The sequence below is a fragment of the Conger conger genome, chromosome 7 (assembly GCF_963514075.1).
Source record: "Conger conger chromosome 7, fConCon1.1, whole genome shotgun sequence".
Lineage (NCBI taxonomy): Eukaryota > Metazoa > Chordata > Actinopteri > Anguilliformes > Congridae > Conger > Conger conger.
In genome coordinates this window covers 57,515,856-57,538,493 of record NC_083766.1, presented here as the reverse complement: position 1 = coordinate 57,538,493, position 22,638 = coordinate 57,515,856, and the positions used below count along the sequence as shown (strand labels likewise).

The window sequence follows — 22,638 nt, the reverse complement described above, 5'->3', positions numbered from 1 at the left end:
CACACAGCTTGAAGGGTTAAAAGCTCCTGAAGGCTGTGGGTGTGTACGGTAACGGGCTGCAGGTTCAAGGGAGGACTCTGGTGTGCTTCAGCGAGGTATTTAAGCTGCTTCAGTGTAGAGCCAGCTGTATAAGGACACTGTGTAAAAATGCAAAGGCTGTCTAAATTGCTCTGGCCGAGAGCATCCTCTAAACGCCCGTAATGTTTTAAGCGTTTGTTTTGCTGGAGAGAGACTGTCCTTGCGGTCTGGGTAAAGTGCCTGGGAATAGTCTTTATCTCTCTAATAGGTGTGGATGACGACACGTCGCCTTTGAAGACTAGTCGCAGTGTCACACTCTTTGCTTTTGAAGTTGCAGTTTCGGTTTCCTAAAAAAAGGGGTTTTATGCGTGAAATAAACAGCCTTGAACCATTGTGGCTCAGCTCTGCGGCTCGTACTTTAGCGTTGCATTAGGCTGAGTACGGTGGGTGACATTATTTGAATTCCTGCTTTCGGAGATAACGGCGAATCGTGTCAGAGTTCTTTGCCATGCTGAAAAAGCAGGTTACGCACAAACGCGTGCGAAACAGTTTGCTTCTTTTCACTGAGGCGGAAAAAAACACACACCGTTTCTGCAAAAGTTCCTTTCAGGAAGGACGAGTCTCCTTCTCGATTCAGTGATGCCGAACATCTCTTGAGTATCGGCATTTGTCAATGTTTTAGATCGATGAAATTAAACATCGTAGCTAAAATTAATCTTCCCTATGAGCACCTGGAGTCCCAGCTTCCCACGTTAAACGGCGTGTGATCCTGAGTCTCATACTGCGTTCCCATGTCACATGTCCTCTGACAGAACTTTCCGGCTCAATTTTCACACCTTTTTGACCATTGTTCGCAGCAGAGGGACAAACCGGATGTTCTTTTTTTAGAAGCAACGTGAAATCGACATGCGTTTTTGTCGTCCCATCCTATGAGTTTACCAGCGCAGGTAACGTTAAATTAATGAGTACTGCCCTTCCCCATTCATGCTTACATAGTACCAAACGCTTTCTCAAAATAATAAAACTACCCACCGGATCACCGTAGCAACGTTTACATGACTTTTACCGCCCTCTGTAGTTCTGTAGTTTTTGCAGCTGCTGTCATCAAAGTTTTTTCACCGTCAACATTTTTAACCCCTCATTAGGCCTTGTCCCACAGTGGGTTGCACTCAGTTTTACATCAAAGGAGAAGTTGCTTCTTTGTTACCGAGCAGAGATTTTTGGGAACCCAACCGGCATGCCTCATCTGCCCGGACCGCATACCTTCTGCCCGAAAACCTCCAGGGTGGCCCAAAAGGGACAGCACCTCCGACTGCCATCGACCGCGCGCGGCTACCACATCGTCACCCCCCGGACGCTGTCGTCCCGTTTGTGTCAGATCAGAGGCGGGACCACCCCGGGGCGCTTCCTGGCGTAGCGCCTTGGCCCCCCTCACGACGGCGGGGGGCGGGGGGGGGGGGGGATCAGCGTTAGCGCAGAGCGCAGCGGTATGCTAAACGCATCGCGGCGTACAAACACCGCAGACACGGGGGGAATCGCTCCCCGCTTTCGCAGATGTAGCCACGACGCTAATGAGCCTGGAGCTGAGGGCTCGAGGGGGGGGGGGATTCGGTAGGAATGCCTTCTAGGCCTCACCACAACTGCCTCTGGGCCTGTGTGCCTCAGCCTTGTCAGTATCGATCGGATGGCGGGCGCCCGGACGCGTGCGGATGAGCGGAGGGCGGAGCGCGAGCGGGATCAAGGGCGCGCGTGGAGAGGCGAGTGGAAGAGGAACGGGGAAAGAGGAGGAGGGTGTTATTTTTATTATTGGTCCCTGGAGCGGGGCTGCTGTGGAGCGGGGGCCCCTTTTGAACTCCCCTCGTGTCCAAAAATGAAAACGCGGGGCCAGGCCCCGGCCGAGCCGCGCGAGGGTTTGATAGATCGCCCCCCTCACCGGCCGAACGCTGGAGCCCGCTCCCCCGGTCACGGAGAAGAGTCCGCAAACAAAAAAAATATCCGCGCTACCGTTGACCTCAAACTTGACCCCGGAGGATTTTGAGTTATTAGGCGTTGAAACGCCCCCCAAATTAGGTCATGAATGGGGGGGGGGGGTGTAGTTGGTAGGGGGGGGGGGGGGGGGTAACGCATGATGTTGAGGTGCAGGTTTTTGAATGCACACGGTGGAAACTCATTGTGCTGTAACAGGGTTTTTTTTGGTAAATGTGATGTAGCTGTAGTTAGGGCTAAAGTCCTCACTCTCACTCTCACGTGCACACACACACACACACACACACACACACACACACACACACACACACACACTCACACACACTCACACACACACACACACACACTCACAGACACACACTCACACACACACACACACACGGCTAGGGAGTGAGTGGCTAGCTGACCTATGCGTTATGAAGCCTGCTAACGTTAGCCAGGTCACACAGCTTTGTGTTGTTTCAGCACAGGGCGGAAGCACGTTGTGCTGCTACAGGGCTTTTGATGCGATAAGAGCATCTTTATAAATCAGTGAGTGCTGCTTCAGCATGCAGTGCAGACTAGTCCTGCTGTATCCTGGTTTTCAACATTTTCTGAGCCCGCTTTGTGTCGTATGGAGTATGCTGTAGAGGCAGAATTCTGCTGTAACGGGGATTTGTTATGTTCTTTACACTGTAGCTAATGAAAAATACTCCCAATTTCATAATCAAAACATCGACGTTTCACCCAAACGGGCAGGGAGGCTACCCGGATAATCTTCATGGGGTGGCCAAGGGGGGCCAACAGTTATATTAGCCGATGATAATGCCCTCATTTACTTTTGGTCAAAATGGTGATGATTTGATTATTAAATGGAGTGTTTTTTCATTAGCTAAAATGTGCAAAAAAAAATTTAGCATTACATTATAGGCATTTGGCAGACACCCTTATACAGAGCAACGTATAAAAAAGTGCAGACCTATAACCAGTTTCAAATGCATACAACATGAATATAACAAAGATAAGGACTTGGGCCTTGTAGATTAATCTGATGACAAAGGATTATATCTATAAAACCGTTTTAGGAACCACAGCACTAAGAATAATAAAGTATACACTTATGTTGGAACAACAAAAAACAGCTTACATAGCCAAACGAAAGTGGCAATAAAACCATTCTAATAAACACAACCCTAGTAATAATGAGACACACAATTGTGAGAACTAAAGAAATAACAGTTAAAATCGTCGATTAGAAATTACCAGGAGGTAGGGAGGGGTGGGGAGAGGTGCAGCTTGAAGAGGTGTGTGTCTTCAGTCCGTATTTGAAGGTGTTGAGAGACTCTGCCGTTCTGACATCCACAGGAAGGTCATTCCACCACCGTGGGGCCAGAACAGACAGCAGTCGTGACCGGGAAGTGCGAGTGTGGTATTCATTTGAAACTCTGCCCAGCACCTGTATCTGCGGTATATTGGATGTGTGTGTTCTAACGTACTTCTTTCTCCTGACGTTTCTGTCTTCACAGAGTCCACAGTCTTCATCCCCCTGTCCACCTACTCCATCGAGGAGGACGTGGGCGAGCTGATGATCCCCGTCCGCAGGAGCGGCGACGTCAGCCAGGAGCTCATGGTCATCTGCTTCACCCAGCAAGGTAACCATGACAACCCCCAAACCCCACACAGAAACGTCCAGTGGGGATTTCTGACAAGTCCTCAGAACTCCGCATGAGGTCAGTCTGGGGCACGGGTACAGAACTGCTGAGGGTCCCCTGTCTGTAGTCAGTCTCGGTTAAGGTGACCGACGGTGTACTTAAAAATAAACTGCAGGCCCAGCAATAATGGTTCAGGTCCCCCTTGTGAAAGAGACAGAGGATATTCAAGGACAAATATTAAATAAATAGACAGAAACCCCAGATCACTGGGTACAGTTTTTACTGGGATGAATGTTTGTAAAAAAGGATTCTCTAATTGCATTAGAATATGCGCTCACTCAGAACTTTATTAGGAACACCTGTACAGCTACTTATTCATGCGATTATCTAATCAGCCAATTGTGTGGCAGCAGTGCATTGCATGCAATCATGCAGATACGGGTCAAGGGCTTCAGTTAATGTTCACATCAACCATCAGAATAGTCTCGAGAGTCTCGAGAGTCTCGAGAGTTTTAAGAGTCACGAGAGTTAAGTCAGTGAGCAGCAGTTCTGCTGGTAGAAATGCATGCTTAATGAGAGAGGTCAGAGGAGAAGGGCCAAACTGGTCGAAGCTGACAGGAAGGTGACAGTAACGCAAATAACCACGCATTATAACAGTGGTATGCAGAAAAGCATCTCTGAACACACCACGCATCATAACTCTAAATGATGGGGTACTGCAGCAGAGTCTAAAAAAATACTGCAGCAGAGTCTAATAAATACCCCATAAAGTTCTCACTTAGTGTAAGTTTGTGTACACTTGAAGAATAAGTAATGCAGTCAGAGTAAAAGTAGGCATTTTGGAAATTACTTTAAAAATTCTGAGAAACAATTTTGTTGCTGTTGTGGTTGATGTTAGAGGGGAAAAAAAATGATGAATAGAGCAACAAAATCTCTAAGACGGGGACCAAACTTAAATCCTGGAGAGATGCTGGTTTTTGATGCGTTCCCACACTTCCAAGTGGTTTAAGTCATTGATGAGCTACAGAGTCATACATGCATCCCTTGTTCCCAAGGCCTAAATTGGCCACGGATTAAAGGCAAATCACAAAAACAAAGCAGAGACTGCGGCCCTTCAGAACTGGAGTTTGAGACCTTTGGTGTATGATGATGTGGCGATACTGGCCCTATTGGCCATCTACACTCAGAACTTCAGTCCCAAAAGGGAACCCTGTGATTCATAGAAGAACCCTATCTAGTTCAAGGGTTCTTTGTTGGGCACAATGCCTCTTTGTCTTCACACTTCACACCTATGATAGAGGGTACCAGGTGTGTCAAATCTTATCCGAAAATGGCATCAGGTAAAAGGAATCCGGTGCGTGTATCAAGGTCTTGACTGAAGGCCATACTTAGTTAATTACTTGAATCAGGTGTTGTATTGTTGAGCTAAAACATCCTACATCCACTCCGACCCTTTGCAGATAAGACTGGACACCTCTTTGGAGACAAAGTCAAAGAACCCTTTTTTTTCCCCAGAGTATACACCCTGCTGCCTCTAACTGTCCCCCCCGAACCCCCTGTCCCCCTAGGCTCTGCCACGGGCACCGTCCCCAGCGCGGTGCTGTCCTACTCGGACTACATCTCCCGGCCGGAGGAGCACGGCAGCGTCCTGCGGTTCGACGCGGGCGAGCGCGAGAAGGCCTGCCGCGTGGTCGTCATCGACGACTCGCTGTACGAGGCCGAGGAGAGCTTCAACGTCACCCTCAGCCTGCCCGTGGGGGGGCGCCTGGGCCCTGAGTTCCCCTCCGCCCGCATCACCATCCTCCCCGATCTGGACGACGGTAAGGAGAGGCTGCGGTTTGTCCCGCACCCCCTCGTTTAATCCCGATTTTTCAAAATGTACACCGTATCCAAACTGGTAGAGGGACAGGTTATGTCTGTGTCTGTGAAAAGAGACGCAATTTTGTCAGCAAGGCCAACTGCAGTAGAACTCATTCCACCCAGAACTTCCTCCAGAAACGACGGGAGAGTTTTCTGCTTGTTTTATAAAACGGAAAAGGGGGGGAAGGGAACTCTTACTTTCTCAAAGCTCTTTATGTGCTTAGCGCTGACTTTAAGAGGGGAATGAAATATCTGCCTTGTTTCATTCTGTTTTATTGACTGCGGATAAATAGAGTAGAAGAACAAACAAACCTGTCTCACTGGGATTTTTTCTTTTTTTTTTGGTGAGCAGGGTGAGCTTAGTTTCAGCAGAAAGTTTATTAGGAGCTTGTGATGAGCTGTGCTGGCTGTTCGCTGGAAGCGGGGATGAATTATAATACAACTTGAAGCAGGGAATGAGCACTTTTTAGTAATTAACTGCTGAGCGGTTGTAAACACAGCAAGATGGAGACTAGCCGTAGTGTTCTCTGATTAGCAGTAGTCCATGATTATCAGTAATGCTAATTGATTAGCTGTAGTGCTTAAGGATTAGCAGTAGAGCTAACTGATTAGCAGTAGTGCTTAAGGATTTTCAGTCATGCTAACTGATTAGCAGTTGTGCTTAATGATTATCAGTTGTGCTTAATGATTATCAGTTGTGCTTAATGGTTATCAGTAATGCTAACTGATTAGCAGTGATTCTCATCAGTTGCTTTCTTTCTCATTTCCCCTCCTTCCACGGAGAGCCCCTGTGGCACACATTGTCGGGTTGGCAAAAGGGGAAGTCCTCTCCTCTTATCTCCAGCAACACTGCTCTGAGCGGAGTATAAAAGGACGGAGCCTGAAAGAAACACTGGTCTTATCACTGAATCGGTGCAATTAAAGCATCTCGCCCAAATAGACCGCATGCTGCTTTCTCCTGCAGAACGGAGATAATTAGTATTAAACGCAGATCTTAATGCGAATGTTTTTTGCTCCATTAACCTTTACGTATGAATCGGCTGATGTGCATTTTGAACAGGGTTGTGGAGGGACCGCCTCGGATGTCCTTTTATGAATGACTGACAGCGAGATTTTAGGCGACTGTTGAAACAGAGTTATTAACTTGAAAGGGACGTTTGAGGACAGACTTTAAGTTGCCTTGAAAAAGCCAAGCGTGGTAGCAGCAGTACGAGCAGGGGCTAAACTGCGGCTTATCATCATTAAACCAACAGGGCGAAATGGCCGAACTCTGATTTTGCACACAGTGAAATGTTCAATGTTCAATCAACCCTCACTGAGTACACAGTGGTCGCTTCGACTCCACTAACAGTCATGGGGGACTCGCATCACATTACCGTCTGCATCTCAAAGGGGATCATCCGTACGGTGTTCTTAATGAAAAGTGCTCAGGACTGTGTGCTCATGGGGTTTCGTAAAATGGCTCTTAATCTCTCTCTCTCTCTCTCTCCCTCCCTCGCATGGACGCGCGCGCGCACAGACACACATACGCAGAACATTATTGGTTACTGCGTTCTGCGTGCCTAAGCGCACCATATTTGTACAAAAAAGCAGCTTTTAAACCAAAGTATCTCACATAAAGGTGTATTTACCTCGGCTGTGAAACCACCCCTAGAACTAGCGATCAGTGGAGCTGCAGTCAAATCAGCACAGAGGACCCGCAAAACAAGGGAGAGGTGATTTCACATTATAAAAATAAAACCGTATATTCAGTATCCTGCTGAAAAGTTTCCGTTCCTAAGAGGGATCAGGAACTACACTATTCCTGCATGTAAACATTTGTGCTCGGCTGCTTCTCGCCTTATTTCAACATGGGAAGGTTTTTGACCGATTGATCTTTTGGGTAATCAATCTTGTGACGGCTTGAATAGTCCCAAAGGTTGCTCAAACACAGAGAACCAAAGGTAGTATAAATAACAGAGAGCACCTTTAATGTTTTAGGAGTGAGTTCCTTGTAATCGCATAATGCTTCTTTGTTAACCTGGTGCTAAAATAAAACAAACAAAACGAAAAAAAGACATGGAAAAAGGCAACGGGTAGAATATCATCAGTGTTCGGCTCTCCTAAACCCTGTTGATAATGTCAACACGTTTCCACTCTGGGCCCGGCCGTCTCAGGTCACTGTTTGCCTTTCATGTTAAAGGGCTGAAGATTAAAAGGATCATAACCCTGCTTTTTCCCGCAGCAGTGTGGATAAGCAGTGTGCTATATTGTGATATTATCTTTGATATTATGTGCTCAGCACATACGTTAGCTCCATTCATCGGTTGAAAAGGAAGTCAAATTTCAAAATATTAAGGTAAACAACTTCGGTTTAAGGAACCCAAGAACCCGTCATTTTTTTATTTTTCCACGAAGAAGATATGCAGAATTGTGATATGATCGTTCAGTCTGAAGGCTGTTGCCTTCGCCGAGTCTGCCTTTCATCAGTGAAACGGTCGAATAGGATTTCGTGCCGAAAGCTAACGTCTTAAGGTTAGCTCAGCGCATATTCAGGAATGCTGATTTATATTGCCCCGCGCGCGGATAAGGTGTTGTCTGGTCGGAGCGATAACTTAGTGAGGCTCGCTTCGTCCGTCCGGTGGGGAACCTGCGCGTTAACCCTCGACCCACAGAAGCTACGAGCTTACCCCCGGAGCTCCACAACAGCTGCCGCTCCTGGGTTCACCGAGCCGACGAGCTTTTAATAGCGTCCCAACGGTCAACTTCCTGGAATCCGGCTTTACCCTTGATCGCGGAGAATAAAAACCCCGCACATTCATTCATGGTTAAATCATGTGGGTCATGATTTTAATGGGATGCGCTTATCCAGTCCAAGGATACGATATTCGTTAGCCTTGCTGTTATGCGAGCTTCATTGCCATGGCGATTAAAAATAGTGAAGCTTAAAGATGGAAGCAAAGGCCGTTTATGTGAAAGCTGATAAAATGTGAAAGTTATATTACTGTATTATTTTTGGCACTGACAGAACGTACTGTTCAGGTATCTCAATCACTTAATTTGTGAGGTGAGGGATTAGGTGTTAGTTATTACAAGACAAGCCACAAGCTATGGATGGAAGCTCAAGCTGCTTTCTACCCACATTTATGCGGAAAATCTCATTTTCTTTTGAAATTAGTCGCTTGTCAACGAACATCCTCTCCTGATTCACATTACACTAAACCATCATGCCAGTGATTATTTCAGATGTACAGTAATGCCATGTTATATAATCCCCAAATACACAATAACAAACTTATGCAGTGTAAAAAAGTGTGTTGCTTTCAGGACGAAAAAAATCTTAACTGGATTAAAACATATGTATGCATAACAATTATTTCTTATATAATATAATACAATATGTAATTATAAAACATTATGATATTGATTGCACAGGGTCTCACAAGACAGTCGTATCTGTAGGAGGCACCTGGTTTGTGGTATATCTGTGTGTAAATGTGAAAATGTATGGACAGAGGGTCGGGCTGTGAACATGCCCTGGGGTAGATCTTTTCCAGGTGTTGAGAGAATAATTAGAACCCTTTGTTTGTGTTCTGGAAGGCTAAGAGTGGAACTTCAGCAGTCTGCAGTTCTGTAATGACAAGCCTCTGACTGTATTCATGGACAGTGACGTGTTCAGTGATAGTAGCTGTTTGTCCTTGTGTGTGTGTGTGTACATTTGTGCATGCATGTTGTATTTGTGCAATGTGTGTACGTGTGTGTGTGTGTGTGTGTGTGTGTGGGTATGTGTGCGTGTGTGTATGCAATTTAGTATTTGAGCATGCATGTGTATATGTTTTAATATAAATATGCATAAATATGCATGTTGCATGTATGTCTTTGTGTGTGTATGTGTATGTGTATGTGTATGTGTATGCGTGTGCGTGTGCATGTTTTTGCACACATATCTTCACCGCATTTAGTGCACCATTGAGAGAAGGCTGTCCACCTCATAAAAGTGAAAAACAGACCTAATCATTAAAACCGTTTAGATTTTGTCACACACGCCAGGAGAGGAAACATGGCGGTTGAGAGTTTGGCGTGATTGAATTACAGAGTTCAAACGCTGACCTCTTTGAATGCGGGCGGAACAGAGAAAACAAGCTCGCCGTAAATCACGTCGTGGCGGGGAAGAACGGCCACCTGAGACCGTCTGTGACACACGCCGTATCCGAAGTTCACCTGCCGTTCGCATTTCATTCCCGACAGCCGCGATGCTCACATTCCTCAATCCCGACGTTCCGGGGCGGGGCAGCCGGCCAGTGAACCTGAAATTTCCAGAGCAGCAGAACGGAGTGATAAATTTGCGGCAGAAAAATAAAATAAATCAGCCATCGCGCTCATCCGGCTTGTGAGTTACGACCCCTTTTTAAACGGCGCGTAAAATTCAAGTTAAAGTTAATTTGATGTAAAAGGGTGTTTTATTAATGTAATTAAAAACACAGAGGGCCAAGTGTGTTCAGTGAATGCAGGCATGTGCTGAACCATCTGCTAGCTTTTAAAATAGCCCGTGTCCCGGGTGGCCGTGTTAAGATGCCATTACATTACAGGCATTAACAGACACTTATCCAGAGTGACTTACATTTTCTATAATTATTTTTTATATAGTATCCATTTATACAGCTCGCTGTACAATATTGAAGCAATTCAGGTGAAGTACCTTGCTTAAGGGTACAATGGCAGTGTATTAACTGGGAATCAAACCAGCAACCTTCTGGTTACAATGCCAGTTTTCTCCCCACTATTCTGCCCTGCTACCCATTGACAGTGATGGAATGCAATAGTACTTTTATGTGCACTGTGCTAAAATGGCCGTTGTTGTTCAAGGGTACATCACGGCTGCCATTTGCCACTTCCAGCTCTTACTTTGCATGGTCAGTGTTGTCTGGGTTAGCAGGAGTGCACTCGTTCACGAGACTTCTGACCCTTTGAATTTGCAGACGTCTGTAGCCAAAGTTTCCTAAAGGAGGCGTTTACCTGAGGCTGACGTTTGAGATTGGGGCAGCAGTACCGCGGGTGACCCTCACACCTGTGATACCGCCAGCTGGCCCAGGACAGTCCTGACCCGGGGGGGGGGGGGGGGGGCATGCGGGGGCCCGCGTGCGTCCTGACAGAACCTTCCGGAACAGCAGGACTCTCTCCGGCGGGGGAGCGAGGTGCTAATGCAGTGGTTGGAGGGCCATTAGACAGGTAGAGAACACAGTCAAAAAGCTTTTCATCCAGTGAAGTGACAGAACTGTGTGTTTATTGCCTTCTGGGAGTAGGCGCGTGGAGAGAGCAGTGTGTGATGGAGGTGTGTGTGTGTGTGTGTGTACCAAACTCAGCAGGCAGTGTGAAACAGACCCACACACCCCTGCAGTGTGGGGTTCCAGCTGTGTCCTTTTCTGCCAGAGGACAGTGTGTACAATACACCTTGAGCTACACACGCTTGCACACTCATATACACACACACACATGTACACACACACACACCCATACACATACATACATGCTCACACACACACACGCTCGCACACTCATATACACATACACACATGTACACACACACACACACCCATACACATACATACACGCTCGAACACTCATATACACATACACACATGTAAATGGTAAATGGTAAATGGTTGGCATTTATATAGCGCCTTTATCCAAAGCGCTGTACAATTGATGCTTCTCATTCACCCATTCATACACACACTCACACACCAACGGCGATTGGCTGCCATGCAAGGCACCGACCAGCTCGTCAGGAGCATTTGGGGGTTAGGTGTCTTGCTCAGGGACACTTCGACACAGCCCGGGCGGGGGATCGAACCGGCAACCCTCCGACTGCCAGACGACTGCTCTTACTGCCTGAGCCATGTCGCCCCCCCCCCCCATGTACACACACGCGCACACACACACACACACACATGTACACACACCCATACACATACACACACGCTTGCACACTCATATACACATACATATGTGTACACACAGATACACACAGACACACATGCACAGTACACACTGATAGGCACACACGCACAAACACACACACATACATACACATGCACTCACATCTGCATGCACGCATATACAAATACACGCACAGAGACATACGCAGACAGTCATACACACTCAGGAACATATAAATACCAACTTACACACCAACACACACACATACACACACACTGTATATGTATGCCCATGTGTACTCTCATATATACCGTGAGCTTCATAAATAATACAAAGGGTATTTCTTTATTCATATTAGGTATTAATAAGTAATACGCATATAATATTTCAGCATGTAGAAATTGCAGCAGCCAGAAAAACACCCAAACCCCTTCTAATCTCTCCATCCTCTCCCTCTTCCCCTCATCATCCTCAGAGACCACAGAATGCCCTGCATCCACACTGGCTGTAGACCTATCCATCATCAGCCTTCCCATAAACACACACAGACAGCTGTCACAGAATACCTCTGCCTTTTCTTGTGCTGCCAGCCATGTGAGTGTGTGTGTGTGTGAGAGAGAGTCTGTGTGTGTGTGTGTGTGTGTGTGTGTATGTGTGTTTACGTATACTTCACATATCCCCAGAACACACATATATCTGTCAGCAGATCTGACAGGACCTTCCTGTAAACCTCACTACACGTTTAATAGAGCCCTGTGTGTATCATTCCAATTAGGAATAATTGTATTTATCTGGGAAAAACCCCCTTGAGATGCACCAACTCGCTTGTAAATGAGTACATTGAAAATTATGTTGTAACAGGCGGAAGAAAATGTCTGATCATGCAAACAGAGTGAAAAAAACATGCATATATGCATGTGTAAATATAACATCACACGCACGCACATGCATACATTATTCAGTTGGTGTACACTGCTAGTTTTCATAGCAAGAGGAGTCTTCCTTAATGCTCATGCTGTGTTCATATTACTGTAAGTATGTCCTCACATCCTCACGGTGAAAAATAGCCCATCCATCTCTGTGATAAACTTCATTGAATTTAAAATGAAATATTTCAATATTTTCAATATAAATCAATATTCTTATGGAGAAAGAACCAATAATAACTATTTGAATAACTATTTTCCTTCTTCGGAGTTCACCTACACCACAGGAAACAGCCACACCATTTTTTTTTAGTGTAATAGACGTGTGGTGCTTAACTTTGATTAGGAATGCTGAGTTCATAACTGCAAGGTTAAAAGAGACTGAAAATATGATCTTTGCACCCTGATGGTATACCGCTTTTATAGAAATAGGTGGCCTCACTCCAGGAAAAGGCATGAAATGTCATGCTGAAATATGTCTAATGTTGGGGTTCTACCACGGCTGTTAAACTCGGGATAGGGTCACCCTTAACCCTCTGAGATGCCAGAACGCAAATTGCGTGACAAGAATGTTCTTAACCGGACATTCTAATGATGATGTTATAGTTCCAGAACTAGAATTTAGAAAAGAAAAACCATTCCAGAAAAAAACGAAGGGGTAAAGGAATAACAAAGAGAAAAGAGTATTGTCTGGGAAAAGCAGGACAGCGCACAGCTGGAAAACAGCCACAAACTGCCCCCCCCCCCCCCGGGCTAACTGCTGCAGGTGTCGCCAGGGAAACAGTGTCCTGAGTCCTGAGAGGATGCCCTCAGGGAGATGATGGTGGGGAGGGGGGCAGCTCAGGAAACTGGGGGTGGTAAAATCATGCACTTTGTACTGCGGCTGGGAAGAGCGCTTCAGCCCTTCCCTGTCATTACTCTCCAGCCGAAATTCCACTCCTCGGAGACCGCGACGAGTGACAGGTCGAGGCACAGTCCATCACAGGAGCGGCGGCCATTTTGCAAACATGTCTTCAGTCATTTAGCAGCTGCTCTTATCCAGAGCTACTCACACAACACATTACAACAAAGTTTGGCAAAGGGTAGCACTAGTACGGAGGTACCAGTGTCACAACGGATAGAGAATGCACTTATTCAAAGCTACAACATTACACTGAAGTGCAGAGTCTCCACGAGAGCAAGCTTCGGGAGGTAGCGCTGCAAGCACAATGGGGGTTTGAGGGCGGAGGTGTTCACTGTAGCTGGTGCTAGCCTACATTACCGATCGCAAGTGCATTATTATGTTGGAAAGTGTTATCTTGCAAAGTGAAATTATCCTTGAAGTTCTTTCTGGCTGTGTCATCTCTTCACCATCACTTTAAAGGTAATTAATGTCGGGGTTTTTTCGGGCGGCGGTTGCCATGGGGAGAGCCGCCGGCGGGGTTAACGGATTTGTTTCAGCAGAGCTGAGCGAGCACATCACGCCGCGCGTTTACTTATTCAGGAGGCGAAGAAGGGCCTGGGCCTCGCCTCGAACCCGGCCGCGCGTCTCCTCCTCCACCTCGCCACGCTCGGCCAATCGCCACGGGTCTGAGGTCACCTCAGATCACTAACGACCAATCGCCGCGGGTCTGAGGTCAGCTGAGATCACAGCCAGCCAATGGCTGGAGAGCGCGGTGCCTCCCCGGGGGCTCTGCGTGCGACTCGCTCCCCGCGCTCATGAATGACATCGGGGGGGGGGCTTTATAACCTGTTTGTTTTGTGAGAGTTTTTGGAGAAAACGTCGGCAGCCGGAGAGGAAGAGGAACTGAAGCGCGGCACGCCATGAGACTCGTATTGATTTTAATCTGGAGGACGGCTGAGGGGCGAAAACGGCTGTTTGGTCTAGCCGGGGACCGTCTGACCCATGCTGCGCCTCCGAATATCAATTCAGACGCTGGGAAAAAGAGCCTCAAAGCCAGACCCTCTGTCTCTGGCGTCCCTGGAGGGGGGAAGTTACACTTTGTGAGAGATTGGTTTCCCCCTCGGATATCCCGCAACCTCATGTGCAGTAGCGGGTCTTTTTGCCGGCCTCGGTCAACGGGTTTGACGATGCACCAGCAGAGAACTTTCCAGGAGTTCTGGTCAGGGTTCATAGCGCCGTAAGGTCACGAGACTGACAAGCGCGATCACTTAGTCAGTCTCGTACCCAGTCTTATCGTGTGGTCCTCGGCCGCAAATGTGAGCTCAATGGTTATTCTTAACAGTGAGGGTTGGAGCAGGTGCTTGTGTGAAATAGTGTGACATTTATCTACTGTAAATACACACGTTTAAAAGCAGGGCTGTGTTCTCGAACCGTTCCTACCCGAGGGCTGCTCTTCGGATGTTGCGCTCAGCTGTCGAGATGAAAGAACGTGAGCGACTCCATGGGCCGCCGGCACGAGCTGAAACACGTCTGAGCCGGAGGAGGAGGTTCCCCTGTCATCGGCTCTGCTGACAGGCTGTCGCCGGGATACGGGGGAGTGATTGACAAGGGACCAGGAGGAACCTCAAACACAGACTCTTGAAACAGTGGTTCCTAAAATGCAGATCAGGGCTCATTGGTGCATGGTGGTGAGAGGGTAAACACAACGACGTAAAACATATTGTTTCATGCAGTGAGTGCGAACATAGACATATACGCCAGTCAAGTGAAACACAGCGCTTAGCTTACCTTACTGCGCAAGTGCACATACAGGACAGCTGTTCTGAAAACAATCTACGATATTTTAATTCCGTCTGTGTGAGTCGAATGTTCGGAAAGTTTGGAAACTTGAACGCATCTCCCTGGATCCGGGGTATGCATCCAGTGTTTGTAAAACAGCGGAGCTTACGAAGGTTATGTGGAGTACACAGCACAGCAGGCAACACAGCTTCTCTGAACCGTATAGCCTGGATTTTACATGAGCTGTGCGGCACAAAGGCTCAGCCTGGGCTTCTGCGGCCGGCGAACGCAGCCTCCCGTGCCCCAAATTGCCCGGAGAAGGTGACTGTTTCTGGGGGAAGGTGCCCAGGGAGGTGGGGGTGCGGGCTGGAGGGGGTTTGTTTAAAGTGCCGGTGTGAAGCGCTATCTGCCCTGGCTGCCTCCCTGGGGGGGGGAGGTGTGTGTGTGTGTGTGTGTGTGTGGAGTTGGTGTATGCTCCAGTTCATCGCTCCGCTGACGGTGCCCGAGGGTGTTTCGAGGCCTGCTCTTCAGGTGAACCTCATCTGATCTCCGGATAGGATCCCGTCTCCAGGGCCCACTGGCGGCCGCTGCAGACGTTTCGGGGGGGGGGGGGAGTGACCTGTGTGCAACCCCAAAGCTGACCCTGGGGGCCGTGCATTTTTCCTAGTGGGGGAGAGGGAGAGAGGCTTGATGGGTAACTTCAGAATAGATCAGCATAGACAAACGTATCTTGAGGAATGTCGCTTCACAATCGACATTTTCCAGAGGGAATATAAAACTCTGAAAAACCCCAATTGACAGCTAGAAACAACGTCTAGGGTGGCAGTGTAGCACAGTGTTTCCGGAAGTTTCTTTGTCGCTCCGCGGTTGGGGGTTTTTATTCTCAGCTGGGGTGTTGCCCTTGTGCTCGTAAGCAAAGCACTTACCCTGAACTGGCCTCCCTCGACGTCCAGCTCAATAAGTGGGCTGCGTATGTAAAGAATATAATCTGGATAAAAGTGTCTGCTAAGTGCCTTAAATGCAAGAAATAAACACGAACCCCTTAAAGGTTGTTCAGCCCGGGCTCCAGGGAGAAGCGCGCTGCTTTTATTCCCGATGAAAGCAGAGCCCCTGTGGTGATGAAAATGCCATAGGCAGGCGTCGGAGATGAGAGAAATTCCCACTGCAAATAGAAAAGCTGGCGGGAAAAGTCATACGCATATTCGTGGCGGCTGTGACTAAGCACTCTGCTGAAGTGTCAGATGGGAGTCCTGCACATAGGACGTAGCGCTCGTTGCTTTTCGTGCTAAAGAAGTCGCCGGAAAAACGCCCCTCACCAGCAGGGCACGGGGTAGGGTAGGGTAGGGTTGGGTGTCTTATATTGTGTTTAGGGTAGGCATTGTTATAGGTTTAATGAGCCTATACTGTAGCACACCAATTCAGATGTAACAGGCGCTGGCTAAGGATCATGAAATCATGTTCACCTGGGGCCTGTTTCACAAAGCAGGATTATTGAGTTAGCTGGATAACTGTTACCCGGCAAAACCCAGAACCCTCCCAAATCTGGAACAGGGACTGAAGTAAAAAGAGCTGTTCTGGGTTTTACTCAGTGCAGTTATCCAGCTAACTCCATAATCCTTCTTTGTGATACAGGCCACAGCACTGTGCTTAACCCATTATGGACCTATAGAAAACCCAGGAAGGCCTAGGAATCACAATGCATTTCAACAGTCATTTGTCTTGAGAAACGGTCATATGATCAAATACAACACTGGCGTCACATCCGTGTGTTAAGGGAGATGTAACGTGCAGGTCACATCCGTCTGTTAAGGGAGATGTAACTTGCAGGTCACATCTGTCTGTTAGGGGAGATATAACGTGCAGGTCACATCCGTCTGTTAAGGGAGATGTAACTTGCAGGTCACATCTGTCTGTTAGGGGAGATATAACGTGCAGGTCACATCCGTCTGTTAAGGGAGATGTAACTTGCAGGTCACATCTGTCTGTTAAGGGAGATGTAACTTGCAGGTCACATCTGTCTGTTAGGGGAGATATAACGTGCAGGTCACATCCGTCTGTTAAGGGAGATGTAACTTGCAGGTCACATCTGTCTGTTAAGGGAGATGTAACACGCAGGTCACATCCGTCTGTTAAGGGAGCTGTAACACACAGGTCATATCCGTCTGTTAAGGGAGCTGTAACACACAGGTCACATCCGTCTGTTAAGGGAGATATAGCGTGCAGGTCATATCCGTCTGTTAAGGGAGCTGTAACACACAGGTCACATCCGCCCATAAGGCGTGGCTAAAGCTTGATAATACACCTCACATCAGTGGACTCACTCTTCTCATTATTTTCCCCACAAATCTAAAAAGTTTTCTTGTTTCTTCGGTAAACTTTTTTATTTTCGCTCGGAGGCTTTCAGCCCAGTCTTAATCTCACATCTTCGAAGCACGAAGCGCAAGGTCATTGACGTAAATTAAAAAAGTAAGAGGTACAACAAAGTTGTGTACGCGGATCTAAAAATGTTTACGTCTCTCAGCGGTCTGACAGATGGATGGAAAATAGTTTATATTTGGCCCATTTCCTTTTCACACGACTGTGCTATTCACAACAAGTATTTTATTATATGGCACTATTGCCCATTTACAGGCTTCAGCATGAGTCTGGTGAGCGTACAAAAACACAAACAAGTTCAGGTGAAGCCATTCCAGCCATTGTTTGACTGCACACAATACGCGAAATGTGTGCACAACAGGGCCTTTGTCTGAGTCACCTGTCAGCAGTGTGTTTAAGGCATCAGCACTTTTAGTCTTCCTCAGTGCTATTCTGTACAAACACCAGGGGTGGCTAACTGTAAGAACAACCTGAATGCTATTCTGTACAAACACCAGGGGTGGCTAACTGTAAGAACAACCTGAATGCTATTCTGTACAAACACCAGGGGTGGCTAACTGTAAGAACAACCTGAATGCTATTCTGTACGAACCCCAGGGGTGGCTAACTGTAAGAACAACCTGGATGGTAGAGTGCTCGTTCTGTCTTACCAGCCCACTGGCAGAGGACGTGCGCACAATAGCAGATAAAAATATAAATCAGAAGAATTAGAAGAAGAAAAGAAGAAAAAGTTTTGCTACGGCGGTTCGATTTTCCGCTGTCACAATCGAATAATACTGGAAAAATAATTAGCGGTTGAGTGATTTTTCCACCGCTGCCGGGACCGCCTGCTACCGGGATGTTTCAGACGCGTAGATGTGAAGGCGCGGCAGCGATACCTCTGGATGGAAAAGCGTATCTGTTACGGAAATAGGCGGCTCGGCGCTCCGCGGCAAAGTGCGGTGTGATCTCGCGTCGGTGCCGTCTGACAGCAGGCGGCCTGCGTTCCTCTGCGAGACGGCTGTCGGCACGGCGACAGCCGCTAAACCCCGCCGGGGACAGGGCGCGAGACTGGCGGCGTGGCCCCTCCCTCTCCTGAGGCTGCGGAGCGCGCGCTCCGCCCCGCGGGGAGAGTCGCCCCATCTACCCCGTCCCCGCCCGAGACCGCGGGAGTTAAACCGGCGACGGAAAACGTGCCTCGCCGGCGTCCGGAGAGAGGCCGCGGCGCGCAGCGCGACTCGTGCCGCCTCTTTTCCCGGGAGGCCCCTTCTCCGCTTCGCCCTTATTTTTTGAGTCAACAGGGTTATATAATTCCGCTTATGTGTGAACCTGGTGTTTGTTTAGAAGATCTGAACAGCAGTTAAAGCGGGACAAAAATAACACGCAGACAAACCCCTTTTTTTTTCTCGTCAGCAGCTGCTTGTGAAGTAGGCTTGTTGTCTCTTAGCTTTTGAACTTTTTTTTTTTTGTATCCACATGGCAGAGAGTGCTCTGGGTGAAATGAAAATAAACTCTGGTACATTTTTTTTTTTTTTTTTAATTCTGACAACAGAACGTTCTGTCACCACTGGACTCACATGAAATCCGACTCTGACACTGCTGTGTAGTTTCACAGGCGGCTGTGATTGACAGCTGGAGTTTAGCACTGGGGATCTCATTATAACGAGCGGGGCAAACACCGCTAACGATCCGTCTGACTTCACGTGTCGCGTTTTCAGCTTTTGCGGCTCTGGAGGGCCACGCTGTCATTATAACGCACGGGAAAAACAACCCGGTTATTTCAATATTTCTCCTTGTGCCAACCAGACACTTGTTTAGATTATCAGAACAAGACAAGTGTCGCACAAACACGGTGCTTGCTGTTAGCTGCTTCTGGAAGGGTGCGTGCTCTGTGTTAACTTTCTGAAACTTGTTGAAAACTTGTGTTCAGGGCTGGTTCTGGGCCTCCGTCGCCGTGTGCAGACGGGGAAAACGTTTTTGATGAGGAAGGCGCGCGCGACTGTAACGGCCCGTCTCGCGTTTGCGATGTTTCAGCCCCGGTTTTCTACTTCGGGGAGATGGACTACCACGTGGACGAAAGCGCCGGCTTCGTGGAGGTGCGGGTGTGGAGGACCGGGACGGACCTCTCCAAGACGGCCACCGTCACCGTGCGCTCCCGCAAGACCGACCCCGTCTCCGCCGAAGGTGAGGCTCGCTCAGACGGTCCGGCTCCGGGTCCGGTCCGGGTCTCCCAACATCAGGGGGGTCCAGTGCCGTCTTCACCGGCCAGAGCTTCTGGGGGTTTCTGTGGTTTCCTTTCAACTAATTTAGACCATGGGAACCAGGTTTGTGAGCTCTTTAGCCAATCGGTGACTTAATTATCCACTTAAGAAATGACATGCCAAAACCACAGCCTTCTGAACGCCCTGAGGAACTTGGATCCCTACTATAAGGACTGAGTTCTGTGTGACCCAATTCCGCCACAAGAACAGAACCTGCAACATAATAAAAATGCAGTTAACAGACTGGACTTCATGTAGTTACAAGTCGCCTAATAAAGCTTTGTGTAAATATGAATATATTTGCCGACTTGAAAAGCGACAAGTTACTTAACAAGTAAGAAGTGGCCCCACGCAGGGAAACATGAGAGTTTATAGATCAGAAGAATACTTAGTCGTCTTTACTGTTCTCGTCTCTGTCACGCGTGATTTATTGAAGCTGACAGTTTCTATTTGTTATGATAAGTGGTTGCTGTCAGCTGCAGACAGGTATTAAGGATCTTACCGCTACAGATTAATGCAAATCTCTGCAGACTTCATTCATAATGTCAGTGCACGTATTAGCCGTGCGTTGCGAAGGGATCCCAATGCGCAAAGGAACATAGTGAAATCCTCAAATGCACTTCACCAGACTCACAAGATTCCTGGTGAGACAGTGTAACATTTGGACATGAAGGAACGCACAGAGTCTAGCGTGTGATAACTGTGTTTGGGTTGCACAGAAACAGTGGAAGTTCCGGAGTTCTCTGAGTCCCAAAACCCCAGGGCAGGATGGCGGGGGGTGGGGGGGGGGTATTTGGGGTGAGGAAGACGTCGGTCGGCAGCGAGGAATGAAAGGAGTGTGGAGGCTGGTATGGAGGGGGGCAGAGTATGAGGTGAACTGCTGGAGGGTGTGTGGAGGGGGGCAGAGTCGGCGGGAGAGTGGGGGTTTGAGGCAAATTTGAGTGCACTGATTCTGTGAAATACAAAACTGTCCTTCAGCTGAACTCCTCTCAGATACATACTTTTATATAAGGGGCTGTCTCCTTAAACCCACCAAGAACCACACACACACACACACACAACTACACACACATACATACACACACACGCACACACACCCATACACATACACACACCACACACACACACACAACCAACACACACAACCACACACACACATACACAACTACACACACATACATACACCACACACACACCACGCACACACACACACACACACACACACACACAACTACACACACACATACACCACACACACACCATCAACACACACACACACACACAACCAACACACAAAACCACACACACACATACACACACACGCACACATACACATACACATACACCACACACACACACACACACACACACACACACAACCAACACACACACATACACACACACACACCCATACACACATACACTCACACACATACACACCCACACACATACACTCACACAAACGCACACACACACACACAACCAACACACACACATACACACACACACACACCCATACACACATACACTCACACACATACACACACACACACTCACACAAACGCACACACACCACACACAAACACACATACACTCACACACATACACGCCCACACACACATACACTCACACAAACACACACACACACACACCACACACACCCACACACATACACTCACACAAACACACACACACCACACACACACATGCACACACACACACACACACACACACACACCACACACACACACACACACACACACCACACACGCACACACACACACCATTTCAGATATCACCGGCCTTCAGGAGACCTGATCCCCTCTTCCCTTCTCTAATGCCCCCGCTGCGTCTCTTGTTGCGTGTGCGGTTATCGAAGCGCCACCAGCCTCCGTGTGAACCGCTGCGTTGTGAAGGCGAGGCGTAAACGTGAATGATGCAGGGTGCGCTATCAAACTCTCAGGGCTGCTTCAAGCACCAAGCGCTAAACTCTTTGTGGCATCAAAGCCTCCAAAGGGCGGTGCATTGAACTCGTAATCCCGTTACAACTCCCAAGCATTCTGCACCACCCAGGTGAGCCAAGTTATTCTCACACAACTTTCCTGATCCTGCCTACCTTTAGTATCGTGCATTGGTCTTCCTCGTGTAGGTTGAGGCACTATAACAGACTTATAGCAGACCTGACCTCCATAACACTCATAAAGCCAGCCGAAGGTTGCTTCGTTTCTTGGGGTTTTAAAGTGCTTTGCCGTTGTCCTCCGACTGTAGCTGGCCTGGACTACGTGGGGATCAGCCGGAACCTGGACTTCGCCCCCGGGGTGACCATGCAGACCGTGCGTGTGACCGTGCTGGACGACCTGGGCCAGCCCGTGCTGGAGGGCACGGAGAGGTTCGAGCTGGTGCTCCGCATGCCCGTCAACGGCATTGTGGGAGAGCCGGGCAAGGCCACCGTCTACATCAACGACTCCGTCTCAGACTGTGAGTGAGGCTGAGACTGTGAGTGAGGCTGAGAGAGAGAGAGAGAGAGAGAGAGAGAGAGAGTGTGTGAGAGAGAGGGAGAGAGAGAGGAGAGAGTGTGTGAGAGAGAGGGAGAGAGGAGAGAGAGAGAGAGGGAGAGAGGAGAGAGAGAGAGGGAGAGAGTGTGTGAGAGAGAGAGAGGGAGAGAGAGAGAGGAGAGAGAGTGTGAGAGAGGGAGAGGAGGAGAGAGAGTGAGAGAGAGGGAAAGAGTGTGTAAGAGAGAGGGAGAGAGAGAGAGAGGAGGAGAGAGAGAGAGAGTGTGAGAGAGAGAGGAGAGAGAGAGAGAGTGTGTGAGAGAGAGAGAGAGTGTAAGAGAGAGAGTGAGAGAGAGAGGAGGAGAGAGAGAGAGAGTGTGTGAGAGAGGGAGAGAGAGAGAGTGTGTGAGAGAGAGGGCGAGGCGGAGAGAGAGAGAGAGAGAGAGTGTGTAAGAGAGAGAGTGAGAGAGAGAGGAGGAGAGAGTGAGAGTGTGTGAGAGGGAGGGAGAGGGGGAGAGAGAGAGTGAG

The 22,638-nt window shown here is 48.3% G+C and overlaps 1 protein-coding gene across 1 annotated transcript in view; it reads left to right on the top strand.

Moving 5' to 3' along the window:
- LOC133133174 (FRAS1-related extracellular matrix protein 2-like) overlaps positions 1 to 22,638 on the top strand; it is an 85,490-nt gene that overhangs the window by 41,057 nt on the left and 21,795 nt on the right. The window contains exons 5-8 of the mRNA XM_061249239.1: positions 3,510 to 3,635; positions 5,204 to 5,455; positions 19,392 to 19,541; positions 21,887 to 22,096. Of these exons, the coding sequence (XP_061105223.1) occupies positions 3,510 to 3,635; positions 5,204 to 5,455; positions 19,392 to 19,541; positions 21,887 to 22,096 (738 nt within the window). The remainder of the gene's footprint in view (positions 1 to 3,509; positions 3,636 to 5,203; positions 5,456 to 19,391; positions 19,542 to 21,886; positions 22,097 to 22,638) is intronic.